Below are 24538 nucleotides of genomic sequence, written 5' to 3'. Positions count from 1 at the left end.
GGTCATCTATGTAGGCTGTGTGAAAGAAAGACAGTAACGATGTGGGCCGCTTGCTGTTTCTTAATTTGGAGTTTGACAGAAACATCACAGTTCAACAATTGTCTCATTGTGAAGGATTCTGGGAGGAAAAAGCTTAGTGCCTACCTCCCTCCTAAAAATCCGACATTACCCACCACAACAAAGGCACATTAACATGGCGACTGGTATGATTTGGGGTCCCAGAAAAAGGGAGACGGTTTGACATGTCTAATATCTCTCATATCTTTGGCATGTTGAATTTCTCTGGAATCACTGACATGTCGAATATCTCTTATCACCCAGTCCTGAAGAGTAATTCTAATGGCGAAGGCATGAATAACAACAATAATGCATATTAGATATCAGTCCTAATGTTTTGTGTGTATGGGATGCAAACAGTGGTCAAATTAGACTGCCATTGATTTGGAAGGGTATTTTTTTGGAATGGGGAAATATTGCCAAAGTTGATATCAAACGTGTACCTTTCTGTCATTACAAACTGACAATACCATGTGAGATATAAATACACTTTTATAATGCATTTATATCACATGAAAAATGCATGTATTTAAAATATTTTACAAAAGGAACGTATAAGATACATTTAGCTACGAAACTGGCTGGGTTTCTTAAGATGATACCAGTATTAGTGAGGAGATGTTTTGCAGGTTTTTCTCATGATGTACCTTTAAATAATTCAGTATACTTCATAAATAACAATGAGAAATTTCACAACTGCTTATTACATGCGTGATGTAGCACATTGAACAGGGTTTCCTCCTGCAGCGCTATACATTTAGATGCCTTTGATTATTATACTGCTTTGCGAGACAGCGTGTGGGACCCATTTCACACCCAGTGAATGACGATGTTCTTCGTAATGAGACAGCAATGTAAATGATGTGTGTTAATTTTCCATTAATTGGCCACCAATCAAAAAATAAAGTGTGTTGTTGCCTGGTCTGTTATGTTCCCATACACAGTAGTCTAGTATATGTTCCGAATCAGCTGAAAGTCATACATGTTGTTTCTCCTCTCCGTCCCTCAATGGGCCGAGGTTACTGAACATGACACACACACACAATATTGTTTGTATTCCTAAAGATAGAAAATGACTGCTTTGAAATGTTATGAAAGACAGTTGTTTTGCCCTCATCTCTTTCATTGTCTGCAGAAGATGAGCTCTGGACCTGTACAGGTGTAGGGTCTTAATTTGAGCCATTTTGCTACAGGTGGAAAAAAAGAATCCTGAAGCAACAGGAAATGTGAATTATTATTTGGATATTTTTGTAGGAGTTTTTCGTAAGGGAAAATCAAATCAGAAATATTTAAGTGGAAATTACAACCTTCAGAAGCCTTTTAAAACCTCAAATACACTACAAGTTTGACATTTTCTGCATTTCAAGAAAGTTCTCCTGTAACAGGGTGATCAAATTAAGATCCTACAGCTGCCTTACAGGTTGAAAGAACCAGGGAACTTCATGTACTGTATGGAGATTACATGATGTACTTTATGTACAGTAGCTTATCTTTGCGTTGTTAATAGACCTTTCAATCACTTTCACGTCACTATAGCCTACCTATTGAGCTTTAAAGTGATGTTGTCTCAGTCGGTTTCACAATACATTAACAACGGCGCTGCTTCTCTGAAGTGTGCCTTTTGTTCTAGCTTCTCGGCAGCTAATCTTTGAATGTGGTCTGAGGGACCGAGGAGCACTATGTGTTTGTGTGTGATATTAGAATGCTCTATATTTGCTAGGCCCCGGCGGGAATTCATTGCAGATCACGTGTCAGCCCCTGTTGGGCGGGAATACGTTTAGCTGTCAGGGCGGCGGCGGCAACCTATTAAGGAGATGGCAGGAATCAGACATGCCGGATTACTGTTCATTGCACTTTTATGCAAACCCGTCGAACATCCCCCCCTCCATACTAACAACAGCTACTTAGCTACATGGTGTGGCTGGGAAAAGCAGAAGTTTTAGACTAATTTTACAGCACCCTGGACAGTTTTACTAAACTATAAAAAGGAATTGAATGATTACAAAGCCTTGTCCTTCTTAATGTTAACTGCTAGCATGCTGATGTTGTACAATGTCAGTTCTGGTCAGGGATTTGTAGGCTAACAGATAGCTAACACAGCTTTTGAAATAAACCTTCACAGTTTATTGAGAGCATAAATCAGTGTGTGAATATCCCTTTTTTAGCCTAATACTTTCGGTCCTTTTTATCGACATAAGAAATCATGGATGTGCATAGGCCTCTCTGAGATTTCTCTCTGAGACCTGATTGATGTGGCCCATAGAAGGGACTACCCTGCCAAAAGGAGAGGTGTGTTAGTGTACCACACTACCCACTGTCCTCTGGGGCATCGGGGTGTTGTTGCTGTGGAAACGCTGGGTCTTTATCTCCCTTCATAGAGATTGTCAGAGGTCAGCAGAGACTACACTATCCAGAGGGTTCTTTAATTGGTGTTTACCTTACACACACACACACACACACGTTTTGTTCTTCTATCCTCGGGGGACCTAAAATTGATTTCTATTCAAAATCCTATTGAACCTAAGCCTAACCCATAACCTTAAACCTAACCACTAACCCCTAATTCTAACCCTAAACCTAACCCCTAAGCTCATGGGGTCATTGGAAATGTCCCCAGGAGGGAGAATTTTCCTTGTTTTACTGTCCTTGTGGGAACTTTTGTGGATTTTAGGTCCCCACAAGGATAGAAAAACCAACCACCACGCACACTAGTTTATACTAAATGTCTATTACACTTTCCAAATTGAGTGTGCTGTTGACATGTACAATACAACACAATTCTGTTAGTATGCCCCCCAGGGATAGACTGCTATTGCCAGAGCACAACAGTAATGGATGGTGTCAAGGGGGCAGAAAGCTATTTTCTTAGGGATGGGGCACAGGCTGGCAGAGGAAAATATCTTTCACCCCTCCTTTTTTCCCCAAAATATACTCTCCCGCAATGCAATCTCTATAGACTCGGGAGAAGTAACTATGGCTCCGGAGAAGAAGGCTGACGTTTTACGTGTCCCTAACCGATTGTGTTTTTTTGTTCATTTATTTGCGTTGTTTGTAACTCATTTTGTACATAATGTTGCCGCTACGTCTCTTATGACCGAAAATAACTTTTGGACATCAGGACTGCGATTACTCACCACGGACTGTCAGAATATTTTTTTTCCTTTAAAGATTCTGACGAGCCCGACCCGAGTGATATACTGCTTTCTCGGGAACAGGCCCAGATCCCCGTGATTTGTGTGAAGAGGAGGCAGAGAAAAGGGGGCCAGAGGGTGGGCTGCCTTCTGAGAATTTGTAGGCGATCGAATAAACCCCCACTTCTGCTAGCTAACGTGCAATCTTTGGAACATAAAATTGATGATCTACCCGGAAGATTAAACTACCAACAGGACATTCAAAACTGTAATATCTTATGTTTCACGGAGTCGTGGCTGAACGACGACACCATCAACACACAGCTGGCTGGTTATACACTGCACCGGCAGGATAGAACAGCAGCGTCTGGTAAGACAAGGGGTGGCGGACTATGTATTTTTGTAAATAACAGCTGGTGCACGATATCTGAATCAAATCCAATTTTATTTGTCACATACACATGGTTAGCAGATGTTAATACGAGTGTAGAGAAATGCTTGTGCTTCTAGTTCCGACCATGCAGTAATATCGAACAAGTAATCTAACAATTTCACAACAACTACCTTATACACACACAAGTGTAAAGGAATTAATAAGAATATGTACATAAAAATACATGGATGAGCGATGGCCGAACGGCATAGGCAAGATGCAGTAGATGGTATAGAGTACAGTATATACATATGAGATGAGTAATGTAGGGAATGTAAACATTACATAAAGTGACATTGTTTAAAGTGGCTAGTGATACATCTATTACATCCCATTTTTAATTATTAAAGTGGCTAGAGATTTGAGTCAGTATGTTGGCAGCAGCCACTCAATGTTAGTGATGGCTGTTTAACAGTCTGATGGCCTTGAGATAGATGTTTTTTAGTCTCTCGGTCCCAGCTTTGATGCACCTGTAATGACCTCGCCTTCTGGATGATAGCGGGGTGAACAGGCAGTGGCTCGGGTGGTTGTTGTCCTTGATGATCTTTTTGGCCTTCCTGCGACATCAGGTAGTGTAGGTGTCCTGGAGGGCAGGTAGTTTGCCCCCGGTGATGCGTTGTGCAGACCTCACTACCCTCTGGAGAGCCTTACGGTTGTGGGTGAAGCAGGTGCCGTACCAGGCGGTGATACAGCCCGACAGGATGCTCTCGATTGTGCATCTGTAAAAGTTTGTGAGTGTTTTTGGTGACAAGCCAAATTTCTTCAGCCTCCTGAGGTTGAAGAGGCGGTGCTGCGCCTTCTTCATCACGCTGTCTGTGTGGGTGGACCATTTCAGTTTGTCCGTGATGTGTATGCCGAAGAACTTAACTTTCCACCTTCTCCACTACTGTCCCGTCTGTGGATGGGGAGGGGGGGGGGGGGGGGGGGGGGGTGCTCCCTCTGCTGTTTCCTGAAGTCCATGATCATCTCCTTTATTTTGTTGACGTTGAGTGTGAGGTTATTTTCCTGACACCACACTCCGAGGGCCCTCACCACCTCCCTGGAGGCCGTCTCGTTGTTGTTGGTAATCAAGCCTACCACTGTAGTGTCGTCTGCAAACTTGATGATTGAGTTGGAGGCGTGCATGGCCAAGCAGTCATGGGTGAACAGGGAGTACAGGAGAGGGCTGAGTACGCACCCTTGTGGGGCCCAGTGTTGAGGATCAGCGGGGTGGAGATGTTGTTTCCTACCCTCACCACCTGGGGGCGGCCTGTCAGGCAGTCCAGGACCCAGTTGCACAGGGCGGGGTCGAGACCCAGGGTCTCGAGCTTAAGGGTTTGGAGGGTACTATGGTGTTAAATGCTGAGCTGTAGTCGATGAACAGCATTCTTACATACAGTGCCTTGCGAAAGTATTCGGGCCCCTTGAACTTTGCGACCTTTTGCCACATTTCAGGCTTCAAACATAAAGATATAAAACTGTATTTTTTTGTGAAGAATCGACAACAAGTGGGACACAATCATGAAGTGGAACGACATTTATTGGATATTTCAAACTTTTTTAACAAATCAAAAACTGAAAAATTGGGCGTGCAAAATTATTCAGCCCCTTTACTTTCAGTGCAGCAAACTCTCTCCAGAAGTTCAGTGAGGATCTCTGAATGATCCAATGTTGACCTAAATGACTAATTATGATAAATACAATCCACCTGTGTGTAATCAAGTCTCCGTATAAATGCACCTGCACTGTGATAGTCTCAGAAATCTGTTAAAAGCGCAGAGAGCATCATGAAGAACAAGGAACACACCAGGCAGGTCCGACATACTGTTGTGAAGAAGTTTAAAGCCGGATTTGGATACAAAAAAAATTCCCAAGCTTTAAACATCCCAAGGAGCACTGTGCAAGCGATAATATTGAAATGGAAGGAGTATCAGACCACTGCAAATCTACCAAGACCTGGCCGTCCCTCTAAACTTTCAGCTCATACAAGGAGAAGACTGATCAGAGATGCAGCCAAGAGGCCCATGATCACTCTGGATGAACTGCAGAGATCTACAGCTGAGGTGGGAGACTCTGTCCTTAGGACAACAATCAGTCGTATATTGCACAAATCTGGCCTTTATGGAAGAGTGGCAAGAAGAAAGCCATTTCTTAAAGATATCCATAAAAAAGTGTCGGTTAAAGTTTGCCACAAGCCACCTGGGAGACACACCAAACATGTGGAAGAAGGTGCTCTGGTCAGATGAAACCAAAATTGAACTTTTTGGCAACAATACAAAACGTTATGTTTGGCGTAAAAGCAACACAGCTCATCACACTGAACACACCATCCCCACTGTCAAACATGGTGGTGGCAGCATCATGGTTTGGGCCTGCTTTTCTTCAGCAGGGACAGGGAAGATGGTTAAAATTGATGGGAAGATGGATGGAGCCAAATTCAGGACCATTCTGGAAGAAAACCTGATGCAGTCTGCAAAAGACCTGAGACTGGGACGGAGATTTGTCTTCCAACAAGACAATGATCCAAAACATAAAGCAAAATCTACAATGGAATGGTTCAAAAATAAACATATCCAGGTGTTAGAATGGCCAAGTCAAAGTCCAGACCTGAATCCAATCGAGAATCTGTGGAAAGAACTGAAAACTGCTGTTCACAAATGCTCTCCATCCAACCTCACTGAGCTCGAGCTGTTTTGCAAGGAGGAATGGGAAAAAAATTCCAGTCTCTCGATGTGAAAAACTGATAGAGACATACCCCAAGCGACTTACAGCTGTAATCGCAGCAAAAGGTGGCGCTACAAAGTATTAAATTAAGAGGGCTGAATAATTTTGCACGCCCAATTTTTCAGTTTTTGATTTGTTAAAAAAGTTTTAAATATCCAATAAATGTCGTTCCACTTCATGATTGTGTCCCACTTGTTGTTGATTCTTCACAAAAAAAATACAGTTTTATATCTTTTATGTTTGAAGCCTGAAATGTGGCAAAAGGTCTCAAAGTTCAAGGGGGCCGAATACTTTCGCAAGGCACTGTAGGTATTCCTCTTGTCCAGATGGGTTAGGGCAGTGTGATTGCGATTGCATTGTCTGTGGACCTATTGGGGCAGTAAGCAAATTGGAGTGGGTCTAGGGTGTCAGGTAGGGTTGAGGTGATATGGCCCTTGACTAGTCTCTCAAAGCACTTCATGATGATGGAAGTGAGTGCTACTTCTTGGGAACAGGAACAATGGAGGCCCTCTTGAAGCATGTGGGAACAGCAGACTGGGATGTCCGTAAACACACCAGCCAGCTGGTCAGTCTGGGCCGGCAGCCTTGCGAGGGTTAACACGTTTAAATGTTGCTCGCCTGAGGTAGAGTATCTCATGATAAGCTGTAGACCACACTGTCTACCTAGAGAGTTTTCATCTGTATTTTTCGTAGCTGTTTACATACCACCACAGACTGAGTCTGGCACTAAGACAGCATTGAATGAGCTGTATTCCGCCATAAGCAAACAAGAAAACGCTCACCCAGAGGCGGCGCTCCTAGTAGCCGGGGACTTTAATGTAGGGAAACTTAAATATCAGCATGTTAAATGTGCAACCAGAGGGGAAAAAACTCTGAACCACCTTTACTCCACACACACTTTGAAGCAAATAACACAAAAAATACATGAGAGCACCAGCTGCTCGGGAAGACTGTGTGATCATGCTCTCCTCAGCCGATGTGACTAAGACCTTTAAACAGGTCAACATTCACAAGGCCGCAGGGGCCCCTCAGGGTGCGTGCTCAGTCCCCTCCTGTACTCCCTGTTCACTCATGACTGCACGGCCAGGCACGACTCCAACGCCATCATTAAGTTTGCCGATGACAACACAGTGGTAGGCCTGATCAACGACAATGACGAGGCAGCCTATACAGAGGAGGTCAGAAACCTGGCTGTGTGGTGCCAGGACAACAACCTCTCCCTCAACGTGATCAAGAAAAAGGAGATGATTGTGGACTACAGGAAACAGAGGACTGAGTACGCCCCCATTCTCATCGACGGGGCTGCAGTGGAGCAGATTGATATTCTCAAGTTCCTTGGTGTCCACATCACCAACAAACTAACATGGTCCAAGCACACCAAGACAGTTGTGAAGAGGGCACGACAAAACCTATTCCCCCTAAGGAGACTGAAAACATTTGGCATGGGTCCTCAGATCCTCAAAGGATTCTACAGCTGCACCATCGACTGGATGCATCACTGCCTGGTATGGCAACTTCTTGGCCTCCGACCACAAGGCACTACAGAGGGTAGTGCGAACGGCCCAGTACATCACTGGGGCCAAGCTTCCTGTCATCCAGGACCTTTATACCAGGCGGTGTCAAAGGAAGGCCCTAAAAATGGTCAAAGACACCAGCAACCCTACTGCACGGCAAGCGGTACCGGAGCGCCAAGTCTAGGTCCAAGAGGCTTCTAAACAGCTTCTACAAGCCATAAGACTCCTGAACATCTAATAAAATGGCTACCCAAACTATTTGTATTGCCCCTTTCCCCCTCTTTTACACCACTGCTACTCTCTGTTGTTACTGCATTGTAAGTAAGGTTGTATTTGGCGTATTTGGCGTATGTGACTAATACAATTTGATTTGATTTAAATTGCAAGAGGATTAGATTCACTGAAGGAAATGTGGAGTGAGATGTATCTGATTTTTCACCTAAGCTGCTTATTGGGTCATTCATCCATATTCGAACCCCATTACTTTTCCCACATTTTGTTACATTACAGCCTTATTCTAAAACTGATTAAATTATTACTTTTTTTTCATCAATCTACACACAATTCCCCATAATGTCAAAGGGAACCTGTGGTATATTCAATTAATTGGACATGATTTGGAAAGGCAAACACCTGTCTCTATAAGGTCCCACAGTTGACAGTGTCAGAGCAAAAACCAAGCCATGAGGTCGAAGGAATTGTTCGTAGAGCTCTGAAATAGGTAATACTCCTAAGTATTCAGACCCTTTACTCAGCACTTTGTTGAAGCACCTTTGACAGCGATTACAGTCTTGAGTCTTCTTGGGTATGACGCTACGAGCTTGGGACACCTGTATTTAGGGAGTTTCTCCCATTCTTCTCTGCAGATCCTTTCAAGCTCTGTCAGGTTGGATGGTGAGCTTTGCTGCACAGCTATTTTCAGGTCTCTCCAGGGATGGTAAATAGGGTTCAAGTCCGGGCTCTGGCTCGGCCACTCAAGGACATTCAGAAACTTGTCGTTGTTCTGTTGGAAAGTGAACCTTCACCCCAGTCTGAGGTCCTCAGCGCTCTGGAGCAGGTTTTCATCAAGGATCTCTCTGTACTTTGCTCTGTTCATCTTTCCCGCAATCCCGACTAGTCTCCCAGTCCCTGCAGCTGAAAAACACCCCCACAGCATGATGCCGCCACCATCTTTAAAAAAAAATGTAACCTTAAGAGTGGCTTCCGTCTGGCCATTGTACCATAAAGGCCTGATTGGTGGAGTGCTGCGGAGATGGTTGTCCTTCTGGAAGGTTCTCCCATCTCCACAGAGGAACTCTAGAGCTCTGTCAGAGTGAGTGACCATTGCTCAGATTGGCTGGGCGGCCAGTTCTAGGAAGGGTCTTGTTGGTTTAAAACTATATATATCTTCTGTATACCACCCCTACCTTGTCACAACACAACTGATTAGGTCAAACGCATTAAGAAGGAAAGAAATAGCACAAATTAACACCTGTTAATTGAAATGCATTCTAGGTGACTACCTCATGAAGCTGGTTAAGAGAATGCCAAGCGTGTGCAAAGCTGTCATCAAGGCAAAGGGTTGCTATTTGAAGAATCTCAAATGTAAAATATATTTAGATTTGTTTAATACTTTTTTGGTTACTACATGATTCTGTGTGGGTTATTTCATAGTTTTGATGTCTTCACTATTATTCTGCAATGTAGAAAATAGTAAAAATAAAGGGAAACCCTTTAATGAGCAGGTGTGTCCAAACTTTTGACTGGTACTGTGTATTTACCCCAAAATGTGTGGGGTATTGAAAATGATGGAAGGTACAGTCTATCCGCAATATTAAAGCTGATCTACCCCTACATCTTTTTGTTTAAAAGCCTAGTCCATGGATGGGCAACTTTGATGGGGGTGGGGGCCTCAAAAACATCTGCATACCCACATCCATACACACACATGCAGTCAGAGGTTTATTTCCTGCAATTCTACAACCATCGCCATGAAGAGTGGAGAAAATGTTGCAGTTTTAAAGCAAGTTTGCTGCAATTCTACACATTTCACCATGGGGCGGAGAGAAGATTTTGTGTGCTACCACACACGCGTGCACACACTCCCTCCAGCAGTGTTATGTCAATCTAATTTCCTGAGCATTGCACAGCGTTGGTGCATGGTGGCCCTGGCCAACTGCTGACACTGGTGTGATTAGCCACCCTGCTCTGGCATGATACGCTGTGGCACCATGGAGCTCTGGCCTAGAGCCAACACTCCACCGAGGAAGGGAGAGGGGTGGGTAGAGATGGGGAGGGGCATTGGAGATAGAGGGCTGGAGCAGTGTGAAAGGGGGCAGGGGTATGGCAGACAGCAAGCAAGAGAAAGGAGAGAGTAGAAACTCTGAGGATAACAGAAACAGATGAAGATATAGAGGACCAGGGGAATGGAGTCAGGGGGATAGAGAGGACCAGGGAAATGGAGTCAGGGGGATAGAGAGGACCAGGGAAATGGAGTCAGGGGGATAGAGAGGACCAGGGAAATGGAGTCAGGGGGATAGAGAGGACCAGGGAAATTGAGTCAGGGGGTTAGGCAGGACCAGGGAAATGGAGTCAGGGTGATATAGAGGACCAGGGAAATGGAGTCAAGGGGATAGAGAGGACCAGGAGAGTAATGGATGTGAAATAAAAAGGTTTCAGACTGGAGTTGAAGACTCAATCAATATCAATATTCTTCTCACTGTACGCACGCGCACATACATTTGTTTAACTATCTTTGTGGAGACCAAACAATTGATGCCCATTAAAATTCCTATTTTCCCTTAACCTAAACCTAACCTAACCTCTAAGCCTAAAAAAGCCTTTTTGTCCCCACTTGTCAGTATTGTCCTTGTTTTACTATCCTTGTGAGGACTTCTGGTCCCCATAAGGATAGTAACACCCCCCCCCCCCCCCCCCCACACACACACACACACACAGGGTTCTAAGGGCAGACAAACAGTGTCCTGGCTGACTGTGACTTTTCCAAGCAAAATGACTGATAGTGTCCACAGTGTATTTTCAGAAGAAAGGCCATCCTGGCTCGGCGTCTGCTGCTTTGCCCTGCTCTTAACCACTCAACCATGCGTGTCCATTCACCACAGGGGGAGAAAATAACCCAATTTTCTGGCCTCTGGGCTGGCAAACCACTTTATTTGGACTACTTTTCAGACCTAAAAAAGCTGTGCTGATCTGATCTGGTTACACATCCACCATATACTCTTTTCACAGAAAGGAAAGGACAATGTGAATAAGAAATATCTGAGCCAGTAAACGGGGCGTTTAGGGTCGGATTCAGAAGTTCAAAAGTAGTTCTAAAATGGTATCTGTAGAGGAGTGTTATTCAGCATTGTCCGCTGATCACTTTACCACATAGCGCTAATGAAATGGATATTCAATTCATTTTTGTTTATATAGAACATTTAGGTTCTCACTGGGATTTCTTTGTCTTTTTTGTTTCAGGTGTTTGCTCCCCTGTTGAGGCGTTACGCTGAGCTGGAGGAGAGAGTGCTCCAGGAATCAAAGCAGTGACTGAACACTGGCAATTATTTCAATCAGCACATTTCTCCATGGTCTGATGAGCAAATAAGAAGGACTTGCAAACCTGTGCCTTACACGTAATTCCAACCTCTTTAGTTTGACTTTGTAAAACACCTTAAATATTATTTTTTTACAGGTAATTTTTCATGAATGTATCTGCAAGTGACACAACCCTCTTCAATTTGTTTAGTTGTGATGATACTAAGAATACCTCATTTTCTTTGCATTCTTCGCTTCTGTCTGGTTGCTGAATACACAATTAATCTCTGTTGTCATGCCATGATCATTTCAATGGGCATTTAGATAGTCAAACAAGTATTTTTGGAAGTATGAAAGTTCCATAAGGGAATTGTCTTCTCACTCAGAAATAAACTGAAAAATGTTGTTCTCATGGGAATTCTGAAAGATCTACAGTATTATGAGTATTCTGAATCTTCATTTATCTACTGTGCTGATGCCCTCGAATTTCTTCAAACAATAAAATCTATTGAACTTTTCATGACAACCCATGTCATTACTGTGATTAATCACATTGGTGAAGGTGACTGAGACAGTCTTTTCTTACAATGAGATATTTGTATCTGTTTCTCCTTTGCTGATGTTCTGACTGGGGCTGTGTCCTACTGGTCTATTAATACCCAGCATTCCTAGCAGCGCATACACACACACACACACAGGCCCCACGATTTCCACTCCCAATCAATTGTTCATTATTCTCCTCCAGTCCAACCAACATCTGTGCGCTTAAATGATCTCCATAGTTGTGTTCATTAGGCAACAAACTATAATACCATCGGTATTTTGACAAACATACTTTTAGATCAGTTAGATTGTGTTAGGGAGGGAACACACTCAATATACCTTAAAATGACTAAAACCAACTGGAAACTGTATAGAAATGAGAATGGACCTACATTCATACAATCTCTTTACTGTGTCCAGCTGGATAATAATCACAGAAATGAAAGCTAGACAGTCGAGAGCATCGAAAATTCCAAAAACTATGGATATGTGGCCCCCAAGGCAAAATGACTTTGACACCCCTATTCTAGATGGCAAACATATAGGATGTTGAGGCGAATGGTTCTCTTGTCACTTTTTTTTGGGGCACGTTACACTGTCAACATGTGACAACGTTCCCTTTTTGATCAACCTCCAGAGGATCTGAATTTGAGGGTGAGCGTGACACTGTGCTGGGTGTAACCGGGGGGGGTTGACAAGTGACGAGAAATTTCTCCTTTATTGTTGGGAGGCACAAACGCAAAGGAAAACCTTGCTAGTGGTCTGTGGGCCTGCGATCATCCACAAAAGAAAGAATACATTTACTATTTATAGGAATAATCCTAAGAGTAATGTAGGGCACACATATACATCCGAGATGGCATAGCAGTCAGACGTCCTTTGTCCTCGTCTTGTCGTGTCCCGTATATATATATATATATTTACAACTTTCTTCGCATACCTTTTTATATATATTTTTTTTCTTTTCCATAAACCCAACTTCAAAACAGTCCTGCAACCCGCCTCACCAATGTATATGTATATAAAAAAGAAAGTATTATTTACCTCAAATCTGTAATCCTCCTTAGAAGATAACCAGAAGCTGGCCAGAAGCTAACCAGAAGCTAACCAGAAGCTAATCAGAAGCTAGCCAGAAGCTAGTTAGCTTCTTTACTGGCTAATCGTTAGTATTCAGCTAACCACGGTTTGTGGTCATCAGATCTATCGGCAGTTTTGTACGGCGCGTTGCAGACCGGAACATACCGGACCTATTTTTCTCCCCATGTCCCCGGATTTCAACCGCCAGCTCTGGACATTTATACCTGGATCTTGCAGCTAGCTAGCTGCTATCCGTGTGACTATCGGCTTACGTCGATCCCGGAGCAAACATCAATTATTCCGGAGCTAGCCAGCTGAAGAGTTCCATCAGCCACTCCTGGGCTACAATCACCTATCCTGACCCATTTTACTGCCAACGCAGAGCCCCACCGGTCCTTCACAACTGGACTACCGATGTTATCTGCCCGAGGGAGTTATCCAGCTGGCTCCTCCGTCGCGACGTTACCTGAACGCCCATCTGCGGCCCTCTAATCGTTAGCTGATTTATCAGCTGCTACAGTGCCTTGCGAAAGTATTCGGCCCCCTTGAACTTTGCGACCTTTTGCCACGTTTCAGGCTTCAAACATAAAGATATAAAACTGTATTTTTTTGTGAGGAATCAACAACAAGTGGGACACAATCATCAAGTGGAACGACATTTATTGGATATTTCAAACTTTTTTAACAAATCAAAAACTGAAAAATTGGGCGTGAAATTATTCAGCCCCCTTAAGTTAATACTTTGTAGCGCCACATTTTGCTGCGATTACAGCTGTAAGTCGCTTGGGGTATGTCTCTATCAGTTTTGCACATCGAGAGACTGACATTTTTTCCCATTCCTCCTTGCAAAACAGCTCGAGCTCAGTGAGGTTGGATGGAGAGCATTTGTGAACAGCAGTTTTCAGTTCTTTCCACAGATTCTCGATTGGATTCAGGTCTGGACTTTTGACTTGGCCATTCTAACACCTGGATATGTTTATTTTTGAACCATTCCATTGTAGATTTTGCTTTATGTTTTGGATCATTGTCTTGTTGGAAGACAAATCTCCGTCCCAGTCTCAGGTCTTTTGCAGACTCCATCAGGTTTTCTTCCAGAATGGTCCTGTATTTGGCTCCATCCATCTCCCCATCAATTTTAACCATCTTCCCTGTCCCTGCTGAAGAAAAGCAGGCCCAAACCATGATGCTGCCACCACCATGTTTGACAGTGGGGATGGTGTGTTCAGGGTGATGAGCTGTGTTGCTTTTACGCCAAACATAACGTCTTGCATTGTTGCCAAAAAGTTCAATTTTGGTTTCATCTGACAGCACCTTCTTCTACATGTTTGGTGTGTCTCCCAGGTGGCTTGTGGCAAACTTTAAACGACACTTTTTATGGATATCTTTAAGAAATGGCTTTCTTCTTGCCACTCTTCCATAAAGGCCAGATTTGTGCAATATACGACTGATTGTTGTCCTATGGACAGAGTCTCCCACCTCAGCTGTAGATCTCTGCAGTTCATCCAGAGTGATCATGGGCCTCTTGGCTGCATCTCTGATCAGTATTCTCCTTGTATGAGCTGAAAGTTTAGAGGGACAGCCAGGTCTTGGTAGATTTGCAGTGGTCCGATACTCCTTCCATTTCAATATTATCGCTTGCACAGTGGTCCTTGGGATGTTTAAAGCTTGGGAAATCTTTTTGTATCCAAATCCGGCTTTAAACTTCTTCACAACAGTATCTCGGACCTGCCTGGTGTGTTCCTTGTTCTTCATGATGCTCTCTGCGCTTTTAACGGACCTCTGAGACTATCACAGTGCAGGTGCATTTATACGGAGACTTGATTACACACAGGTGGATTGTATTTATCATCATTAGTAATTTAGGTCAACATTGGATCATTCAGAGATCCTTTTTTTTGCGAATTGGATTGATCCCCTCTACCACACGGAACCCCACTAATCCTACCGACGGAAACGCACGAGGTGGATAAAAACAGACCTCCATCCTATGCTAGCTTGCTACCGATGGTCCGGCTAGCTGTCTGAATCGCCGTGACCCCAACCAACCTCACTACTCACTGAACCCTTTTGATCACTCGACTAAGCATGCCTCTCCTTAATGTCAATATGCCTTGTCCATTGCTGTTCTGGTTAGTGTTTATTGGCTTGTTTCACTGTAGAGCCTCTAGCCCTGCTCACTATACCTTATCCAACCTATTAGTTCCACCACCCACACATGCAATGACATCTCTTGGTTTCAATGATGTTTCTAGAGACAATATATCTCCCATCATCACTCAATACCTAGGTTTACCTCCACTGTATTCACATCCTACCATACCTTTGTCTGTACATTTATACATTGAAGCTATTTCATCGCCCCCAGAAACCTCAGTTTACTCTCTGTTCCAGACGTTCTAGACGACCAATTCTCATTGTGTCATGTACTGTCATGTTGTGTCTTGTTTCTGTCCTTTCCCTTCACCCTGTCTCCCTCTGCTGGTCGTTGTTAGGTTACCTTTTCTCCCCCTCTTTCCCCCAGCTGTGCCTTGTCTCCTCCTAACTACCTCGTCACCCCTTTTCCCACCTGTTCCCTTTTTCCCTCTGATTAGGTCCCTATATCTCTCTCTGTTTCTGCTCCTGTCTTTGTCGGATTCTTGTTTGTTGTGTTTCATGCCTGAACCAGACTGTCGTCATGTTTGCTGTAACCTTGTCCTGTCGGAATCTGCCGGTCCATCTGAGCCTACCTATGTTTGGTAATTAAAGAAGCTCTGTTTAAGTTAATTCGCTTTTGGGTCCTCATTCACGCACCGTAACACATTGCTTTTAGCCGTACCCTTATCCTACTCCTCCTCTTTTCCTCTGGTGATGTAGAGGTGAATACAGGCCCTGCAGTGCCTAGCTCCACTCCTATTCCCCAGGCGCTCTCTTTTGATGACTTCTGTCACCGTAATAGCCTTGGTTTCATGCATGTTAACATTTTTTTTTTTTTTTTTTTTTTAACCTTTATTTAACCAGGCAAGTCAGTTAAGAACAAATTCTTATTTACAATGACGGCCTAGGAACAGTGGGTTAACTGCCTGTTCAGGGGCAGAACCACAGATTTGTACCTTGTCAGCTCGGGGGTTTGAACTTGCAACCTTCCGGTTACTAATCCAACGCTCTAACCACTAGGCTACCCTGCAGCCCCCATTAGAAGCCTCCTCCCTAAGTTTGTTTTATTCACTGCTTTAGCACATTCTGCCAACCTGGATGTTCTAGCTGTGCCTGAATCCTGGCTTAGGAAGATCACCAAAAATTCTGACATTTTCATCCCTAACTGCAACATTTTCAGACCAGATAGAATTGCCAAAGGGGGTAGAGTTGCAATATACTTCAAAGATGGCCTGCAGAGTTCTGTCCTACTATCCAGGTCTGTACCCAAACAATTTGAACTTCTACTTTAAAAAATCCAACTCTATAAAAACAAGTCTCTCACCGTTGCCGCCTGCAATAGACCTCCCTCTGCCCCCAGCTGTGCTCTGGACACCATATGTGAACTGATTGCCCCCCATCTATCTTCAGAGCTCGTGCTGCTAGGCGACCTAAACTGGAACATGCTTAACACCCCAACCATCCTACAATCTAAGCTTTGATGCCCTCAATCTCACACAAATTATCAATGAACCTACCAGGTACCTCCCCAAAGCCGTAAACACGGGCCTCATAGATATCATCCTAACCAACTTGCCCTCTAAATACACTGCTGTCTTCAACCAAGATCTCAGCGATCACTGCCTCATTGCCTGCATCCGTAATGGGTCAGCAGTCAAACAACCTCCACTCATCACTGTCAAACGCTCCCTGAAACACTTCAGCGAGCAGGCCTTTCTAATCGACCTAGCCGGGGTATCCTGGAAGGATATTGATTTCATCCCGTCAGTAGAGGATGCCTGTTTTTTTTTTTAAATGCCTTCCTAGCCATCTTAAATAAGCATGCCCCATTCAATAAATGTTCTCCCCAGACCTGACTGCCCTTAACCAACATAAAAACATCCTATGGCATTCTGCATTAGCATCTAACAGCCCCCGTGATATGCAGCTTTTCAAGGAAGCTAGAAACCAATATACACAGGCAGTTAGAAAAGCCAAGGTTAGCTTTTTCAAGCAGAAATTTGCTTCCTGCAACACTAACTCAGAAAAGTTCTGGGACACTGTAAAGTCCATGGAGAATAAGAGCACCTCCTCCCAGCTTCCCACTGCACTGAAGATAGGAAACACTGTCACCACTGATAAATGCACTATAATTGAGAATTTCAATAAGCATTTTTCTACGGCTGGCCATGCTTTCCACCTGGCTACCCCTACCCCGGTCAACAGCACTGCACCCCCCACAGCAACTTGCCCAAGCCTTCCCCATTTTTCCTTCTCCCAAATCCAGTCAGCTGATGTTCTGAAAGTGCTGCAAAATCTGGACTCCTACAAGTCATCCGGGCTAGACAATCTGGACCCTTTCTTTCTAAAATGATCTGCCAAAATTGTTGCCAACCCTATTACTAGCCTGTTCAACCTCTCTTTCGTGTAGTCTGAGATTCCCAAAAATTGGAAAGAAGCTGCGGTCATCCCCCTCTTCAAAGGGGGGGACACTCTTGGCCCAAACTGCTACAGACCTATATCTATCCTACCCTGCCTTTCTAAGGTCTTCGAAAGCCAAGTCAACAAACAGAATACCGACCATTTCAAATCTCACTATACCCTCTCTGCTATGCAATCTGGTTTCCGAGCTGGTCATGGGTGCACCTCAGCCACGCTCAAGGTCCTAAACGATATCTTAACCGCCATCGATAAGAAACATTACTGTGCAGCCGTATTCATTGATCTGGCCAAGGCTTTCGACTCTGTCAATCACCACATTCTCATCGGCAGACCCGACAGCCTTGGTTTCTCAAATGATTGCCTCGCCTGGTTCACCAACTACTTCTCTGATAGAGTTCAGTGTGTCAAATCGGAGGGTCTGTTGTCCGGACCTCTGGCAGTCTCTATGGGGGTGCCACAGGGTTCAATTCTTGGACAGACTCTCTTCTCTGTATACATCAATGATGTCGCTCTTGCTGCTGGTGAGTCTCTGATCCACCTCCACGCAGAATACACCATTCTGTATACTTCTGGCCCTTCTTTGGACACTGTGCTTAACAACCCCCCATGCAAGCTTCAATGCCATACAGCTCTCCTTCTGTGGCCTCCAATTGCTCTTAAATACAAGTAAAACTAAATGCTTGCTCTTCAACCGATCGCTGCCTGCACCTGCCCGCCGTTCCAACATCACTACTCTGGACGGCTCTGACTTAGAATACGTGGACAACTACAAATACCTAGGTGTCTGGTTAGACTGTAAACTCTCCTTCCAGACCCATATCAAACATCTCCAATCCAAAGTTAAATCTAGAATTGGCTTCCTATTTCGCAACAAAGCATCCTTCACTCATGCTGCCAAACATACCCTTGTAAAACTGCCCATCCTACCAATCCTCATCTTCGGCGATGTAATTTACAAAATAGCCTCCAATACCCTGCTCAACAAATTGGATGCAGTCCATCACAGTGCCATCCGTTTTGTCACCAAAGCCCCATATATTGACCCACCATTGCGACCTGTACGCTCTCGTTGGCTGGCCCTCGCTTCATACTCGTCGCCAAACCCACTGGCTCCATGTCATCTACAAGACCCTGCTAGGTAAAGTCCCCCCTTATCTCAGCTCGCTGGTCACCATAGCATCACCCACCTATAGCACGCGCTCCAGCAGGTAATCTCTCTGGTCACCCCCAAAACCAATTCTTTCTTTGGCCGCCTCTCCTTCCAGTTCTCTGCTGCCAATGTCTGGAACGAACTACAAAAATCTCTGAAACTGGAAACACTTATCTCCCTCACTAGCTTTAAGCACCAGCTGTCAGAGCAGCTCACAGATTACTGCACCTGTACATAGCCCATCTATAATTTAGCCCAAACAACTACCTCTTTCCCTACTGTATTTATTTTATTTATTTATTTTGCTCCTTTGCACCCCATTATTTTTATTTCTACTTTGCACATTCTTCCACTGCAAATCTACCATTCCAGTGTTTTACTTGCTATATTGTATTTACTTTGCCACCATGACCTTTTTTTTTGCCTTTACCTCCCTTATCTCACCTCATTTGCTCACATCGTATAAAGACTTGTTTCTACTGTATTATTGACTGTATGTTTGTTTTACTCCATGTGTAACTCTGTGTTGTTGTATGTGTCGAACTGCTTTGCTTTATCTTGGCTAGGTCGGAATTGTAAATGAGAACTTGTTCTCAACTTGCCTACCTGGTTAAATAAAGGTGAAATAAAATAAAAAATAAATAAACATGATATACCATTAGTTACATACAGTGCCTTCTGAAAGTATTCATACCCCATAACGTATTCTACACTTTGCTGTGTCTTACCCAACTACACACAGTACCCCATAATGACAAAGTGAAACTGTTTTAGAAATGTTTGCAAATGTATTGAAATTTAGATACAGAAATATCTCATTTGCATAAGTATTCACACCCCTGAGTCAATACTTTGCAGAAGCGCCTTTGACAGCGATTACAGCTGTGAGTTGTTCTGGCTAAGTCTCTAAGAGCTTTTCACACCTGGAATGTGCCATATTTGCCCATTGTTCTTTTCAAAATTCTTCAAGCTCTGTCAAATTGGTTGTTGATCATTGCTAGACTACCATTTTCAAGCAGATTTAAGTCAAAACTGTAACTCGGCCACTCAGGAACATTCCCTGTTTTCTTCATAAGCAACTCCAGTGTAAATCTGGCCTTGTGTTTTAGATGAATTCATCTCCTAGTGTCTGGTGGAAAGCAGACTGAACCAGGTTTTCCTAAAGGATTTTGCCTGTGCTTAGCTCCATTCCAGTTATTTTTTATCCTACAAAAACTCCCCAGTCTTTAACGATTACAAACATAACCATAACATGATTCAGCCACCACTATGCTTGAACATAGTGGTACTCAGTAATGTGTTGTATTGGTTTTGCCCCAAACATTTTGCATTTTGGGGCGGCAGGGTAGCCTAGTGGTAAGAGCGTTGGACTAGTAACCGGAAGGTTGTGAGTTCAAACCCCCGAGCTGACATGGTACAAATCTGTCGTTCTGCCCCTGAACAGGCAGTTAACCCACTGTTCCCAGGCCGTCATTGAAAATAAGAATTTGTTCTTAACTGACTTGCCTGGTTAAATAAAGGTAAAATAAAAATAAAAAATTAATTGCTTTGCCACATTTTCTGCAGTATTACTTGAGTGCCTTGTTGCAAACAGGGTGCATGTTTAGGAATATTTTTTACAGGCTTCCTTCTTTTCACTCTGTCATTTAGGTTAGTATTGTGGAGTAATTACAATGTTGTTGATCCATTCTCAGTTTTCTCCTATGACAGCCATTAAACTCTGTAACTGTTTTAAAGTCACCATTGTGACTTTGAAATCCCTGAGAGGTTTCCTTCCTCTCCGGCAACTGAGTTAGGAAAGACGCCTGTATCTTTGTAGTGACGGTATATTGATACACCATCAAAAGTGTAATTAATAACTTCACTATGCTCTAAGGGATATTCAATGTCTGCTTAACACATTTTTTTTTTATCCATCTACCAATGGGTGCCCTTCTTTGTGAGGCATTGGAAAACCTGCCTGGTCTTTCTGGTTGAGTCTGTGTTTGAAATTCACTGCTTGACTGAGGGACCTTACAGATTGTATGTGTGGGGTAAATATATTAGGTAGTCATTCAAAAATAATGTTAAACGCTATTATTGCTCATAGAGTGATGTGATTTGTTAATAAAAAAAAATATCCTGAACTTATTTAGGCTTGCCATAACAAAGGGGTTGAATACATATTGACTCAAGACATTTCAGCTTTTTTAATAAAAAAAAAAAAAAACATCATTCCACTGACATTATGGGGTATTGTGTGTTTGCCAGTGACAGAAAATATCTACATTTAATCCATTTTAAATTCAGCCTGTAACACAACAAAATGAGGAAAAAGTCAAGGGTGAAGCAGATATAATATTCTCAATAACATAGAGAACAACGTCAAAATGGAAAATGTTCTTCTTAATGTCTGTCTGTCTTTTAATCGTTGGCATAAGTGGTTTCGATTCACTGCTCCCACATTGATTTTGACTGCCAGACTTTATTTTATTTCACTTAAAGAAAATGCTTGTGCTTAACTGAGAGAATTCCTACTTCCTAGGAATCTCATCACCACAATGTGGAAATTACGCTTTAATTAAACAAATTGGCTGTTCAGAGAACATTTGTGTCTTTTTCAAGAACAGAAAAACACAGTAATTAAAGGAGACAATGGAGTGGAACCCTTTTGCGTGTAAGGAGCTGCAAGTGATACGTTATTCTGTTAGACTCAGTTAGGATATTAGGAAATGTAATCTTGTAAATCTCAAACGAAGTTCAATGAACTCTTTATATCCATGGCTCTGCTTCTTTTTTAAACTATCAAAAGGTGAACTGGTAATGGACTGGAATTACACTATGTTACATCAAATTGTTAGATAATGTCTTTCATTATCAGTCTTTCAGCTGAAGAAATTATCATTGATATGTCATCTCGTGATACGATCATGAGATGGCACTGTGATCACAATTGTAAATGTGTGTCTGGTATCAACACTTGGGGAAATGTAACCATTTTCATGAAATGTCTGTTGAACAAAGCATCTATTACCTCCGAAGGTGCTGTGTGGCCTGAGGAGTGTTCTGGTAAGTTTGTCAGGCAGTTAGGGCTGTGTGAGTGATTGTCTCCCTGCATTTGTCCAGTTTGTACCCACCCTGAAGGTAGCAATTGAGATGTCACAAACCCCTGAACCCAACAATCTCCTCTAAGGCTCAGCTCAGAGAACTTCTCCACCTCTAACGTCACGTTGGGAGCAGATTTGTTTTGGTGAACCACGCTTGTATGGCTACCTTGCCAGAAACCTGAAGACTTGTGTGAGCTTGCAGTGTTTAGGTGCGCAGGTGTCTGGGTTCGATAGGGTATGCAAACATTGATTCAGTGGCTACTTGGGACTCTAATCATTATTCATTCCAACAAGTTTCAAGAATAAGGTTTTCTTGGGTTCAGGTTGGCACTCAACCACACAAAACACTGCTTTAATGGCAAACCAAAAAGAAAGTCAACTGTTTATTTTCTGTGCAGAAGGAGTTTTTGTTAAACTTATTCTGGAGTGCCAAAAAACAATTTCAACAGAAGAGGGCTCTTGCTGATATGCATGTACCTTTTCTTTCCAAAATCATCACCTTCCACTTATTAACAAGCCAAGAGCATAAATACAGTATCACAACACAGACCGAAACAATAATACACTCAGGGTTTCAGGCAAAGTTAGAAAGATACATATAAATGACACTAACAGTGCCCTAAAGACCTTGTCTATTTTGGCTTGCCGTTGTGCATCACAGGATCAAATAATAGGCCAGCTCTTCCAGGGGGATGTTTTTTTCCTGACACTAATTCCTGTAACACACAACAGCTCTGAGCCACAGGAACAAAGAGACCGCAGATTAAAGATGGGAAAGCATTGTGACAAATCCCTCCTTCCACAGAGCTCCTGGATCAAACATGTTTAGGCAGTGAGATGCACTCTGGGAGACGCAGTTTTTTTTTTTTACTATTTTTTGTACATTTCTCTTTGTTGGCGGTTGTGTGTATATGTGCACTTGAGTGTTAGGTTGTCAGAATACACTGAACATATGCGGGCTATAGTATTCACTCTTCACTCTGTCTCTGTCTTCTCTCCTCTGAGACACACACACACACTCCCCTACCAAAACCTAATATGACAGTTGTTTGCGTAACCTTTCCAAAGCTCAGAAAGCATTTGTGACCATTTGATGCACCTGTCACCCCCATGGCAGTGCCGTGTATTTGGAGTAGTGTGTCAGGCGATAATGCGAGAGGCTGAAGCAAAAAAAATAAAGGATTACGCTGAAGAAAATGCTCCAGGAGGTTGAACTCAAAAGGATGAATAAAATGAAGCTCTCGCTGTGAATGAATCCGGCTATGAATTATTATTATTATTTTTTAAAAGGTTAGTATGCACTTGAGACCGTTAGCTCATATCACATTAGATCATAAATGTCGCACCTTTTGGAACAAAATGGAGTTCTTTGACTAATGCCGTGTGGCAGGATGAGATAGAATGTGGTTCAGATGAGGATATATGCTGATAGACGAGCAGCAGGGAAAATGTGGTTTTCCTTATGTGACTTGTCATGCCTGGACAAGACATCATGTGCATGGTTAATGCAATGTTGACACAAAAGCCTATGTGGCTTCTTTACAAGCACTCTCCCACTGTTTGTCTAGCTGTATTGTTTTATTTGTTTTGTACGACATTTAAATATGTTGCTTAAATTACAAAATGCTATCAGTTATGGGAAGAAAAACAACATCCTCCAAAAGGGAGACAATATGAGACAAACTTGTGTTTATCCAACACCACAGAATGTAATGAGTTAGGATGCCTCAAATAACCTTAATTAGTTACAGTGCAACAGCAGAGAAAGAAATGAAAAAATACATCAAACAGAATGGTTCAGTGAAGCGTTTGAGGATGAATAAGTATAATCTGAAAATATTTGTTTAATTGAGTCATTGTCGTGTACTCCAGACTTTTTGTGTGTTGATAGTTCAGTCAGATTTTTACTTTAGAACTTCCTGTGTTCTGTTGTCAAGGCCATGATGAGAACTTCCTGTGTTCTGTTGTCAAGGCCATGATGAGAATGGCACCGTGGTGCAGTGGTAGAGGCTGTTAGAATGTTTGAATACATTTTATCCATGCTGCCACTTTTTAACTATTTATTTTTCTGCGTGTGTGCAAGTACTCTAATTAAAAAATGTTGTCATTTAGCAAACGCTCCTATCCAGAGGGACAGCAGTGAGTGCATAAACTTTCATACTTTTTTGTGCCGGTCTCCCATAGGAATCCAACTCACAACCCTGGCATCGCAAACACCATACTCTACCAACTGAGCCACACTTGTAACTGTGTTACAAGTTGTCCGCACACCACTGCTGACATCTTCCTGGCTTGTTTTCTACCGGGTAGAAAACAGTTAGACCTGTGAGTTGTCTTCCTCAAGTAGGCCTGTGGGTGGTAAGTCATCTTCCTCCTCAGACACGCTGGGAGCATAGGAAGCCCTTGATGTTCTCCAGATGTGGAGGGATACCCCTGCCTCTGTTTAGTCATGTGAAGGAAAGATGGGGCTACCATTGCACCCATTACTTCCAGCAGTCTGGCGCTAACATTAAAAGCAGCTGCTGTCAGCAGTTCCAAGCTGGCCATTTTGTCTCAGTAACTCAACTAGGTTTTATGGGGCGACTGGGTTTCACCTGAGCTCCTTCCCAGATGTCTGGGAAGAGGGGCCAGTGTTTCAACCCTGAGGGCAGTCGGCCAGTCACACATGGCCTTTCACTGTGTGGTGTAAGTCAGACATTTTGGGTGGTCCGGGACTTTGTAGTGTAGCCTGCGGGACGGGAGGTGGTGTGGGAGTTTAGACGAGCTCTGATGGA

At 43.1% G+C, this 24538-nt stretch overlaps 1 protein-coding gene across 3 annotated transcripts in view; it reads left to right on the top strand.

Moving 5' to 3' along the window:
• Positions 1-11880, top strand: part of xylb (xylulokinase homolog (H. influenzae)) — a 62188-nt gene extending 50308 nt beyond the window's left edge. For all 3 annotated transcript variants that reach the window (XR_005036057.1, XM_036943978.1, XM_036943979.1), the window contains one exon: positions 11298-11880. Coding sequence is in view for 2 of the 3 variants with exons in the window: in XM_036943978.1 (XP_036799873.1) it covers positions 11298-11366 (69 nt within the window). In the remaining variant the exon portion in view is untranslated. The remainder of the gene's footprint in view (positions 1-11297) is intronic.
• The last annotated feature ends 12658 nt before the right edge of the window (positions 11881-24538 follow it).

This window comes from Oncorhynchus mykiss, chromosome 15, assembly GCF_013265735.2.
Source record: "Oncorhynchus mykiss isolate Arlee chromosome 15, USDA_OmykA_1.1, whole genome shotgun sequence".
NCBI lineage: Eukaryota > Metazoa > Chordata > Actinopteri > Salmoniformes > Salmonidae > Oncorhynchus > Oncorhynchus mykiss.
The sequence above is the reverse complement of the archived record's forward strand: the minus strand, read 5'-3'. Positions and strand labels throughout refer to the sequence as shown.